Source organism: Anser brachyrhynchus (assembly GCF_964034855.1).
Source record: "Anser brachyrhynchus genome assembly, chromosome: 9".
NCBI classification, from domain to species: Eukaryota; Metazoa; Chordata; class Aves; order Anseriformes; family Anatidae; genus Anser; species Anser brachyrhynchus.
In genome coordinates this window covers 15,418,039-15,431,219 of record NC_137703.1, presented here as the reverse complement: position 1 = coordinate 15,431,219, position 13,181 = coordinate 15,418,039, and the positions used below count along the sequence as shown (strand labels likewise).

The 13,181-nt window shown below is 49.0% G+C and overlaps 1 protein-coding gene across 1 annotated transcript; it reads right to left on the bottom strand.

Annotated features, from left to right (window-relative positions):
* Positions 1-3,316: 3,316 nt before the first annotated feature.
* D2HGDH (D-2-hydroxyglutarate dehydrogenase) lies at positions 3,317-13,100 on the bottom strand. The gene is made up of 9 exons (XM_080605018.1): positions 12,556-13,100; positions 11,847-11,904; positions 10,657-10,796; positions 9,785-9,978; positions 8,669-8,837; positions 7,951-8,094; positions 7,351-7,493; positions 6,622-6,787; positions 3,317-5,343 (listed from the first exon to the last, which is right to left on the bottom strand). The coding sequence occupies exons 1-9, from the start codon at positions 12,899-12,901 to the stop codon at positions 5,084-5,086; spliced, it is 1,620 nt and encodes a 539-aa protein (XP_080461144.1). The 5' UTR covers positions 12,902-13,100; the 3' UTR covers positions 3,317-5,083.
* Positions 13,101-13,181: the final 81 nt, after the last annotated feature.

Here is a 13,181-nt window from a genome sequence, read left to right as displayed (position 1 = left end):
ATGTTTCTTCTTTACCACTCTACGGACTTTCTCTATTTTTGCATCGTCTGATACACAAACAGCTCAGGCGGGAGCATTTCACCTTCTGCCTTGTTTGCTAACAACAGCATCGTTCCCTCCACTTAACCCTCTCTTAACTAAAGCAACTCCAGGCTTTGGCTCACACCCGCATTAGGTCCAAATGTCCGTCCCACTCCAGGGGCACCACTAAGTTCATCCTAAGCTCCCACCAAAAGCTATATATAGAGCATGATGACTGAGTGCCAGTCCCTTGATGTGAATTTTCAAGGAGTGGAAGGTCATTTAGGAACACACCGTTTCAAATCGCTACTGGGAGAGACTGAGGAGCTATTTCCTCTGGGGTTACTACTGCTGGATCAGGGTAACATCGTACTGGGGCTACTCTAAAGGGCACTGCTGCCTGAGCTAGCTTTTAGCTATAGGAAAATGCAAAGATGGTAAGATGGCAGCAATGTGGTGGCCAGAGGCCTGAAGAAGACGATCAGCTCCTCCCTGACAGCCCCTGAGGAATGAAGGGAGAGGTACAGGGTGCCTCGATAGCAGAGAGAGAGAAGGGATTGAAGAGATCACAGGGTAGGGATAAATATTGACACTGCAGGCTGTATGGCGGTTGTTCCGTCAAAGCATCCACGTGGCAAATTTAGAGTCACAACCTTAGAACTGCGCTGTGATGGATGGGTGCTATAATGCAGGGCTGTAAGCCACCATCCTTAATTCAGCTCAGCAGCTTGCAGCCTTGTAGAGAGGTGTTCTGGATAAAAACAGAAAAAAAGAGACTCTTCAGGATGGTTTTCTTCCAGGAAAAATGCTCTGGATGGATCATCTATTTCAGTTCACTGTGAGAGAGAAGAAATTACTGACAAGCAGGTAATGGAAAAGACGGCGACTGGGTAAGACAACTGTCTCTGCTGGTCTCATGAAGCCTGGCGAGGCATTCCCAGCCAGGAGCCTAACCTGGGACCGGTGGGATATGAATGCAGAAGCCAGCTGGGCTGCGCAGGACGCAGCTCTAGGAGGGCAGGAGGTAGGTACTGCAGCAGCTCCTCAGCAGGGAAAGAAGGGTTTGGCTTTGCATTTCTACAGCCTGGGGAAGAGGCTGTGTCAGGGCCCCTCAGGGGTGTTTCTGTGCTGGGGAGATTTATAACAGAAGGAATAAAACTGAACGAATTGATGCTGAGTGAAGGCTGAACAGGTCTGAACAGGTCTGAACAGAAATGTTTGTGCAGGAGCACAAGGTACAGCAGTTGCTGGGCTGAGTGACGTGCACGTAATGGCAAACACGGATGTGGCTGACAGTAGGAACATCAGCAAACACTGGAGGAGACTCATCAGGAGATGACCCGCGCTCCAGCAACAAAAGGGTGGCCGTGTAGTTCTGTAGGCCAAACTGTGCCTGACGATCTCTCCTGTCATCTCAAAACAGAGGCAGGATGTGGCCAAACAACCCCGCTCAAGCGAGGAAACAAAGACAGTGCCTGGGGTTTGTGGAGGATCAGGCAAGATCCGGAATCAACAGGATTATCCCATAATAATCAGTGACTCCCAAGGGGTACAGAAGGCCTGTCCAAACATCCTTCATCCTCCTTGTTGCCCAGAAGTGACCCTAGGCAGACGACGTGGACACACAGTGCATGGGGCATGCTTGTGAGAGGGCACACAAAGTCTGAGAGAATTGCACGAGTAAAACCAAGCTGTTGTAAGGTCGCCTTCCACTGCCAGCAGGTCTTGTGCTGACTTCTGATCCTTTCCTACACCACTGTCTCCTTTCCCCTCTCACACTCCTACTTGAGGAACCTACTTTTTCCTACACCTTTTGGAATCAGCGATCCTTCCGAAGGTCAAAGAGAATGATTTTATTGTCCTGATATTTTATGTAGGAGAAGGGAGCCAAGGAAGCAGGAAATGCTCCCCTCAGCCTGGCTTCTGGCATCGAAGCCCTCCCAGTTACTGCTACCCTGAGGTTAAACCTCCAGGAACCCTCTCTTCTCTGGTCTGTCCTTCCAGGACTGCGAACCTGTACCTGCAGCAACGCTGATGCCTCCTTGGGACAGCCTGGCAGTGGCATTGCTAGCGACCCCACAGCCTGACACTAGTGTGGGTTTTTTTCAAGCACGTTACATCAAAACGAGAGAGGAAGAGCAAGATTTTCACCTGGAGATGGTGGTGATGGCATCCTCTCCTGTGTGCCCGAGGCTTCACCTGTACACCCCAAAGGAGATGCCTCCTCTGACCGATGGCACTTCACTACTAAATCAGAGCAAACCAGTGGGAAGAAAGCTGAAATATCCACACACAGCACCATGGAGGCAACCAGGACACAAAATGTGTCTAAACTGTTTCCTTAGCTGAAGCTGTAGAGGAAGGCGGCTCTCAGCTGGGGCTCTAGCCAAGGCTTTAGGAGGGCCACACGTGAGATTTGCTCTGACGCAGCCACCCAGCATGTCCTTGGGCTTGCACCCAGACACAAGGAGCTCCCAAAAACCAAAGTGCAACTGACGTGCTGAAGATCAAAGCAGCAAACTCTGCTATAGCTCAACCCAAAGGCAACAGAACTGATCTCACACCACTCAGAGCAGACACAGGGGAAGGACAGACATCGATGACAGAGGAAGAACCATTCTATGCAAAGGGGCAGTTGCTAGCCCACAGCTAGGGGAGAGGAGGAGATACTGCATCAGCTCCTTACTCTGCCAGGGACGGATTCACACCCAAGCTCTTGAGCCCCTAGAAGAGACCATGCTGCATAATCTGGCAGAAACACTTTCCCACCTTCCTTCAATTCTCTTCAGCCTGGTGCAGTGAAAAGCCAGAATATAAGATCAACAGCGATGGGCCTTGACTCTCAAGACCACACATTTACTCCTGACAAGCTCCTTTCGTGCATAAACACCTCTCGAAGGGGCTGAAGACTTCCCAAGGAAAGCAGGGCTTCCAGAGGAAACGCAGAGTAGGGAGGTACCTGAAGGAAAACCCTGAATAGCCCAATGCAGAGAGAGATTTCCAGTCTTTACCCACCCGGTCAGTCCTGAGAAGGCGGTGGGACACAGCCCTTGGGCTGCGAGGCAGCCGTGCTGGGCTTGGTCAGGATAAAAGAGCAAAGGCAGCCAGAACCAACGCAGCCAGCCCAGGACCTCGGCATCTCGGTGCTGGGCTCTGCAGGATCTGACAGAGCACCACTGGGATTCCAGCCATACCTCCTAGAGCAAAGACATTTTGACAAAGGGATTCTGGCAAGAACAGATTTCTGCTTAAAATCTCTGGGTCACTAGAAGAGGCACAGACCAGAAAGTTCTGATTTTGATCAAATTATAATAATTTATATTTACTGTACATACACAAGAAATGAAAACACACTATCACAGCCCACAGAGAATGAACGTATGGCTTTTTTTTGTTTAAATGTCTTTTGAATTGTTACTTTTATTAAAAGAGGATCAAAACTCAGTTTCATTACAATTCTATCGTAACGCTAAGAGCTTCAAAATGTGAAGAAATCTTTATTAGAAGAGTACCCCTTAGAGACAGTATTAACATCAATTTTTAAGTTACAATAGTTCAAAGACATTCACAGTAACATGAGTAATCACAGTCAAAAATCCTGATGAATAGTTTTTACTGCTCCTATGTAAGTAGCAATAGTTTCTACTGATTCTGTGTAAGGTTTAAAGCTGTTTGTCCTGAAACAGGGGAGATTGCATTGTACTAAGTCAAACAACAGAATGCACTCCCGTGGCCAGATCTACAGCCCGCACAGCTCTGCCCCTGCATGGTCATTTTGCACGTCATGCCACTTCTGACTCCTGCCTTTTGTGGCGTAATGATGTGAACAGCACTCGTCAGGTATCTAAGAGTCCTCCCCACAAAGACAATGGCCATGTCTGCTACAGCTACCTTGTTAAGCACTGCTCCCAGTGCTTGCCTGTTCCAACCCATAATGCTCCAATACAATCTTGGCAAAATCCAAGATAAGGCTAAGGGCAGAACCCAGGGGCTGGAAAGAGCAGTCCAGATGAACTCATACAAGTCAAATTTGGTGGAGGCCCTCAGAAACAGAAAACATGTGCAGGAAGGATGTATGTGTCTGGCTGGTTAGTCCTTACCTGCTGTGGACCCAAAACATCACTGATAAAATCCTCCCCGTATCTCTGTGGACTCAGGTTTGTAATACTTTTGATGTTGGTATGCCGCAGTCACGTACGTAAAACGTAACAAAATACTGCAGTGCTCTTACAGCGTCAGGGCAGCGGTGGGCAGTGGGATCTGAAGGCCCACCACAAGCAGAAGGCCTGCCTCTTGACGTTCAGCCCCATGTGCATGCAGGTCTCACGCTCTAAGGAACCCCCAAATGCTGCACACTAGCAAGGGCACTGCTGCTACCAGCTGGCTCTGGTGCTAGCCACATGCCGTGAACCCTGATTCCACCCTACCAACCTCACCAAGACAGGTAAGTGAGAAGGGTGGTAAATATGTTCTATTTTTAACAAACAATTCTACTGTTATAATTTGGCAGGTAATTTCAGATAAAGGCAATATAAAACTCCAAAGGTCCCTCCTCTCTGAAAAGTAGTGCTTGCTACAAGATTTACAAGGTCTGACTTCTAATTGCACAATTTTACCTCAATAAGGATATTACACAGGTGATGGAGAAAGTCAAAGATCTTTGCTGATCTCACTGTTTGACTGCAGAATGCATGCAGTAAACGAAACAGAAAGGAAAGAAAAACAGCAATCACCAGAGCTTGAGAGATGTAAGGAGTTAAGTGTTCTACTACCAACGCTAAACATCATACCCGTGGTAGAAAAAGCAGGTAAGATTAAAAAAAAATCTGTACGCTTTGTTTCAATGTTCAGATTAAACAGAAAGCCTACACAGTGAAAACCCGTAATGTGCTCTTCTTCAGAAAGAGCAGACACCCCTGAAAAGAGGAACCACGTTCCTTTACTTGTTCCATCACACTAAGCAAATAAGCCAAGGAGCATTCTACATGCTTGCTTGATCCCTCAGTTTGGTAGACGTCGTCCTCTCGTGATGGCACCTGCTTACTTCTCAGAACATGTTGCTTCAGGAGCTGGAGGGCAGTGTCTTGTATGGATTGAGGATCCCTTTGGGGTCTAACATGGCTTTGAAGCGCTGCATTAGAAAGACTGCCTCGCTGGGTTTGCTGTACTGAATGAACTGCTTTTTCTTGAAGCCCAATCCGTGCTCTGCACTGATACTGCCATTGTATCTTGCAGTCCACTCATACACAAATGGTTCAATGGCATCCAGCAGGGAATGGCTGTAGGATTCTGCTGTGATGTTCAAGTGCAAGTTTCCATCTCCTGGAAGAAAACATTGCAGAGGTGGCTCTGTAAGAAAAACTGTAGATCTGCAATGGAGAATCATTTCATCCCCGTACTCAAATAACGGTGCCTTCCTTATTCACTGAAGTCTTCCTTCTAGAAGGAAGTGAACAGTCCTTCACCAAACATGAGGCCTCTCCGTGCACAAGTAATTCAGATAGGATCTTTGTTTTTTCCACGTTTTTAGTACAATCTTTGAGGAAGTTAAGCAACTCTCAAATTCCCACTTTAGATTTTAACATTCAAACAACTGTGCTGCATTAATTATTCTCCCTGCACTCAGATGGCTTCCCCAACAGTATTGCCTAACAATGCTTGAATTTCAGTACAGTCCTTCATTACTGCATCTCTCCCTATTATACTTGCGCAGTGTTCTAAGGGCACTTTGGCACTGTGTCAACAGAAACAAAGAAAGCAGAGCATTTCTTTTCTCCGTTGGTGTTGCGTGTGATGATACTCAATTAAGCTCATAGTCACTGGGTATTATGCACACACAAAGAAAGAAAAAAAATACTCATTCTCATTCTGGAACCTCTTCCTGCACTTCAGCAAATCTTCATAGTACGCAGCTTAATCCTCAATGCCAATAGTTAGCAAATGCAGCCGTTACTACAAAAACCTGTCTTTCCAATCATCTCAAATCAAGCATGCTGAGGAATGTTTTTGTTTGTTGTTCTGTTCTTTTTTGGGGGGTATGGGTTTGGAAACACAGAACAGCTTTGCTAACAACTTACCTGTCTCTGGAGTATGTAAAATCAAATCAGTTTCAAAGCATTCTGACAAATGTACCAGCCGAAAGGCTGGTTCACTAATTTTGTGCACTAATTTTATCACTCTCATTTGAAGAGTTAATGGCTCAGACATAACTGATTGCCAATATGACTAATTACTTTGGACAGGAAGATGTTTATCTTCCAAAAGTGTCTAAGTACATTAATCACACCGATGGTCCGATTAAATAACCTGGATAATTAAACAGAAAGTACACAGCAAGAAGATACAAACAGCCAGTTGACAGTTGCTGAGTGGCTAGTGGTTATGCTGCCCAGTCACACCTGTCAGTAACATATGGAACACAGGCTGAAGGCAGTGAAGATCCTTTCGCATCCTCCTCCTCTGATAGCTCTCAGCTATTTAGTCTTTGCCTCCCAGTAATCTAAAACCAACTTTTAGGAGCTACTAGGAAGTGCACAGCAAAACGTGGAGCACACAAAAGAAACCACCTCCTTTTCCCCCTTTCCCAGCATCTGCACTTACCCAAGTGGCCGTAGCCCACCACATTTTTGGCACTCTGGCCCAGCCGAGCCCTCATGTCAGTCACGAGATCATACAGCTTCCCCACAGGCAGGGAGATGTCGTATTTGTAAACGCAGCCGTCGTGAGTGAGAGCCTCTGTGATCCTCTCCCGGAGGCTCCACAGCATCTGATGAACAAAGATCGAAGGAATCCCAGTCAGCCAAGTTCCTCTTGCGTTCAGTGCTTTGTGGCATGGAGGGAAGAAAAGCTTTGATTCTTTGCATGTAACATCAACATTTCCCTCGGTATCCTACGCCTCATGGGAGACAGTAATGACGCTTTCTTGGCAGCACTGTATGGTAAGGTGATACACTGACCCTTTAAGCTCGACAGTACCCCAGACAGAAAAGAACAAGTGTCACAGCCACAGGCATTCTCTCCAAAGCTGCTTAAGTCCTACTGATAGACATAATTTATTAACCTGATGTTTTTAAAAGAGAAAACATCCACTGAAAACTTCCCAGAAGGCCACTCAGGCCACTCAGAAGGCCACTCAGGCCTTCTGGGAAAAGGCAGCAGTAGGAACTATTCTCTCTTAGCATTCTTACTCAATATACCAAATAAGCTCCCAGGTCATTCAGTCATGTTTATTTCAAACATCAAACAAGACAAACACTTCCTTATAAAAAATGTAGTTTCAAGGAGAGAATCATTCCAAGCGGATTTGTGCAGGAGGAAATGATAACTTACCTTTATCTTCTTATCATCTGTTGCCACAGTTCCATCAGTGACTAATCCAGAAGTCATGGCCTGTTCTAGGAAGCTGTTCAATTTTTCTTCATCGTGGGTTGAGTTAGAGCCCGAAGTTTCAATTAAAACATAAAAATGGCTGTCTGAAAGTGAAAAAGCACAAAATAAGCAGACGCTCTTCTGTGCTGTGAGCACACAAATTTAGTGCAGATTCTGGATCTTTTCCCAAACCTGATATGTTTTATAAGGTTTCTTTTCAGCCCAGATTCTCTTGTGCCAGACAGGAGTGCAGCTCAAGTGGCAATCTTATCTGGAAGGCGCTTCACTTCCATGTTCTATCCTCTACCTAGCCACTGCCGTTCAAAAAACTAGCAGTTCTGTGGGAACTGGTAGAACTAAAAAGTCATATCTTTAAAGACTTTTACCGAGTGTATTTGGAATTGAATACTGGGTACAAAAATTAAGGGACGCACACAGTCACTCACTGACATACACATGTAAAACTGGGCTAAAAATGCCCGAGCAGCATAACGTCTCTTTCTGCAGCCCAAATGACACTACCTGTATCTCTTCTTTAGACAGAGTTATCAGCTCTGGTACCTCTTACTGGGCAGGATAGCTTGAGATGTTTCTCAACCAATTCCATGCACTTCTCATCCATGAACTCATAGGCAGACAGGATCTCTCCCAGCATGGCTCTGCAGGTCGTAAAGGTTTCCAGAACCTGAGAGAAATTCTGACACCCTGCAGACAGATGACAAAGAGGAATAAGAAACAAAAGCAACCCCTCAAAACCTTGTCAAAAGTTTTTAAAAGTCTTTCAGGCTTCAAGTCACTTTTGCCATCGCTCGGAAAGCTGAACCCTGTGTGGGTTTGGATCCCACGCAATCCCTGTTAGTTCCTCTGACAGTTTGGACTCGGATAGTTGTCAGAGCAGAACAGCAGGAGGAGAGAGCAACCGGTCTTTGCTGTGGCAAGGACCTCTTGAACATCCTAAGACAGCTGACAGCAAAATGTCTGACCCAACCCTCACTTCTCAGCACTGGCAAGAAGGCAACCCAGGATGAATTTAAAGGCCATTATGAGAGTCCAGGCAAATTCTGGGGTCCACTGCACATACTCCACAGGTTTGTCAGGGCTTGAAGTCTACTCTTCCTTCCCCTCACCCCAGGAGTTCAGCTCCCTGCTTTCCAGGCCACACCTGTTACAAGCGTGCTGTCTGAGAGGCTAGCAGCCTGACCAGTGCTTTCTTCTCTTCACTACTCTTCCCTTCCCTGCCTAGGAATCCAGGTGTGAAATCATTAATACCAGCTCCTACCTAGGAATGCCAGATTCACAGCCTTCGGTTTCTGAGGGCAGAGTATGGAGACAGCCGTGATAACTCCCAAGGTCCCCTCAGATCCGATGAAAAGCTGCTTCAAATCGTAGCCAGTGTTGTCTTTGCGCAGAGATGCCAAGCAGTCCAGGACTGTGCCATCTGCCAGCACCTGCGAGGACACGGAGATGCCATGCACCTATGCAGAAACGTGCTGCAACAAGCTTGTCTGCTACCAACCCGATGAAAGGCTAGCGCCGGCCTTCAGTAGCAGACACCAACTGCAGGCCGTTCCCAGTCTTGTCACTGTTCCTCGGTTCCAGCTCTCTCCGCTCTATATCCTCTATATCCCTCTATCTATCTACATATATCCCTCTATCCCTCTATATCCTACCTGAATCTTCCCACAAACTTTCCTACTTATGTTTTTTCCTTTTTTTTTTTCCAAATGGTGCTGTTTACACATGTTCTAAAATAACAGAAGACTGAGCTTGTTCTACTTTTCTTACCACTGGTGCACAAGATCAGCCATTCTTTGCAGCCCTGGCTCCCATTGTTCAATTTATTTTCTATTAGATCTCTGCTTTCAACACCATAAATCTTTTAGAATCACAAATGCCCGCCTTTACACACAGAGGCACAGGCAGAAGCATGCTGAGGAACAGGAAGGACTCTAGGACAAAGCCAGCAGTCAAAAAAAACACAAAGCTCTATTAAAAGCTGAGTGAGCAGTCAACACCAGAGCACGTGGCAGGATGGACTTAGCAGAGCACTCCAGAGACCCACCACTCCACAGAGGAACCAACCTGATGCGGGTAAAGGGATCACCAAACCTCTCCCTACCTCCTTTTCGCTTCCCTGGATAAGAACACCATCCATCACCGCTTCTGTCGGTAAGGACAGAGGAGGAAGCTGGAAGCTTTGGCGGCAGTAACTGATGCTACATGCGCAAAGACACTTGTTGGCCCTTCTCGACAGAGCCACAAAAGGAACAGCGAGGAGCGTGAGCCTGAAAAGGAACTTTTGTCTGTGTAGCAGATAGCCGAGAGCTACAACAGCAGGCAGCAGGTGAGAGGTGGAGGTGCGAACACAGAGGGAGCTGCTGGGTACTCGCCTTACCACTTCCAGTCCTAGCACGGTCCCTCGGAGGGAGCCGTATCTCAGGAGCCGCAGGCCTCCAGCATTTGTGGCCACGTTACCACCGATGTGGCAGCTACCTTTCGCTCCCAAGTCAAGAGGCATGATAAACCCCTGCTCCTCCAAGTACTCGCTGAGTTTCTCTAAGATGCAGCCAGCTTGGCACACAAGGATTCCTGAAACAGAAACGAGCTGATGCCCAGGAAGTAGGTGCTCCTAAAGAGGCAGGATAAGCATAAGCAGGTGCAACCACTTCTTCCTCCAAAACTTTCTGAGGTTCAATTTAAACTACCAAGAACCCCACGCTTGTTACAGGGCATTGTCCTACCCCTCCTCAGCCCCAGGGGAGCTTTGCCATTGTCTTAACATCTGATCATGCCCAGCTCCGGACACGTGAAATACAGTGACATTAAGACTGTTTCTGCCTGGTGTTCCCCTTCTTGCTGTCTTTTAAGAACTGAAATACTCAAAGCAGCCTGGCTCCTAACTTTCCAAACCCAAACATCCTGCAAGTTTTCCCCATTCCTCCCTTCTCTGTTAGTGTGGCTCTCACACGCCTCCTTCACCACCACGGTTCTTCTCCCCCTTGATGGGTTTCTCATTTAGCAAACACGATATACATGCTTTTCTGCTCTCTTTCCTCTTCTTTCTGCCACCAGATGTTTTCTTACATCTGCTACTGTTAACACCTAAGGATTACAACAGCAGCAGGAATCTGGAGGAAACAAATCTCTGATGCCCCTTACGATGCTGCTGGGCTGAACCTTGCTGATCCTGCAGTTACAGCTCCCAGAAGAATGTCCAGGCTAAAGCCAGGGGCTCGTTTCCGTGCACCATGTGTCTACAATATTTACCAGACACGGTGTCAAAGCTGATGATCCGGCTCATGAGAACAGTGGAGAGAATGATCTCATCGAAGACAGGAACGCTGCCCCCGACAAGGCCCGTGTTACCCCCCTGCGGGTTCACTGCCAGGTTCCTCTCAGAGCAGTACCTGGAAGAAAGCAGGTTTCTCAAGTCTTACGTCACTTAAGGCCATAATCCAGTCTATCAGAAAAGTTTCACTTCCCCGTGAATAGGTCCTGCTGTGGGCGTGCTCAATGCTCCTTAAAATTCAGCGGTGCTCAACCTAAAGACTAAATGGATAAAGAGGGGCGCTTTCATTGCAAATGTGGGAAAGCACAGCTCCTCTCTCCCCTCGCTCCAGCCCTGTGCAAAGGAATGAACACTCGGAGTCATCCCCTCGAATAGCCCCAGATCTGCCATGCAGTATCTGCCTGGAAAACACACCTCTCTCTGTTTATACATTTATTCAGCGGTCTCTGCTAACAGCTTCCTCAGGGGGTTCTGACAGACGATCTCTGGCAGCAGTTTAAGACATTACTGCCCTCCTCCTCCTCTCAGGAAAGAATGTCCCATAGGCAATGAAGTCTGTGCATCTCTGCCTCAGCTGCTCCACCCTCCAGCGCAAAGTGCCACCCAGCACATCCTCTCCCAGCTCGACAGAGTTCAAGGGCAATGGATGGCACAAGCTGCACTGCACCAGCAGCTATTTTTAGGTCCCAAGCTCTGTACTTTTGTTTTAAGAGCTAGGAGCAGGTGAGCAGGTTCCTGCAGCCTGTGGCTCTCCAGCTGAACAGCATCCCGCAGACTGATGCTCAACCGTACCCGCTCTTGCATGTCTGAACTAGGGCAGCGCTGCCACCAATTCGCTGGACCCAACAATCTTCTTCTCCCTTTTCCTTAGGGACTCTCCCTGAGTCCCTTCAACATAACTGCTCATGTCGAGCACTGGTAAAATGTCTAAATTTTGACAATTTCGTAGAGCAGAGAAGTCAGTGGGGAGTACAGGGGGATGTAAAGCACAGAAAGGAGGGCTGAAGTCACCAGAGCTCGAGTACAAGACATACCACCAAGACAAACACAGCTCCAGTGATCAGCGCTCGTGCACTCAGTGCCTGAACATCCAGGAGTTCCCTTCTCCTGCCTGATCCTCCCAAACCAGAGCTGAGCTCCCTCACCCCGTACAAAAGGCAAACCTTACCTGAGAACCTGAGACACCTCCGCTGCTGTCTGCGGCTTCAGCAACAGCTTGCTACAGCCTGCAACGAAAGCAAGGGACGCTCATGGCGAGTCTCCTGCTGCACGGAGTTCAGAAAGGACACGGTGGCAAGGGATGTGTGAGATAGCAGTACTCCTCCACCGTGAGGCAGTTGCTTTAATGACTTTTAAAACAAACGTTTTTAACAGCGGGCCTTCCCTTGAAGTGCTTTGCACGTGGCCATGGACTTGGCTGCCAGTGTGGACAACAGGAAATGTTTTCATGAATCGTGAATTCATGAACCTTTTCAGGAATCATAAATTTTCATGCGTCTTTCCATGAACCATGAATTTCCATGCATCTTTTCACGAATCATGAATTTTCATGAAATCTTCAGCTTTGTTGAACAGCACCAGGTAACTCACACCACCTGTTTCCTGAGGGTCCATTCAGAACTTCAGAAAAATTCAGGAGCTGTTAAGCGAACCCATTTGTTTCAGGAAGATAGTTAATTAACTAGGAAGAATTTATTTTAGCCTGAAAAAAACCAGGTAATTCTCTTATTTTTTTTACGGGGAAAACTCGTTTCGCTGGTGCGCAAAGACACGCTCTGCTAAGGACAGCAGCGAGGTCGCTGCTGGCAGACCTCGCTCCGCTGTGCCGACACACGGCGTGGGTTTCGCCAGGAGCGCAAACCACGGCAGCCCCTTACCTCGGACCGACTTCAGCCAGTCCACGTTAAACGGTTCCAACTCCTCCGGGTCCGTGACGGCTCTGCCCGGCATCAGGCGCTCGAAGAACGCCACGTCCCGGGGGCTGAGGCGGGAGAAGGGCAGGCGCCGCACGCGGTACCGCTCGCTGGTCAGCGGCACCTCCCCGAGGCCGGGCGAGGCCGTGCGGAGCCCGCGGCCGCCCTGAGGAGGCCACGGCCCGGCTGCAGCCCGCGGGGCCGCCCCGGGCGCTTTCCTCGGCTCGGGCGCCCGCCGGGCCCAGGCCGGGCCGCACGGCCGCCATCTTAGCGGGGCGCCGCGGGGCCAGGCGGGGCGCAGCCATGCCATGCCCGCCGCGGGGGGCGAGGGGGGAGGCCGGGCTCCCTCCCGCTCGGGCTCCTCGGCCCGCTGCTGGGCTTCGGCCTCCTGAGGCGGCGCGGGGTGGCGGGGAGCGGGCGTCTCGCCCCAAAGCCGCCCGGCCAAGCCCGAGGGCTGCGCTCGCCTCACGGAAAGGCGCCCCCCAGCCCGGCCGCTGCCCGCGGCCCCCCGGCTCCCTCAGCGCCCCGCGGGGCAGAAGGCGGCCATGTCCCGGCCCCGCGCCCGGCCGCGCCGCGGTCCTAGCGCCCGC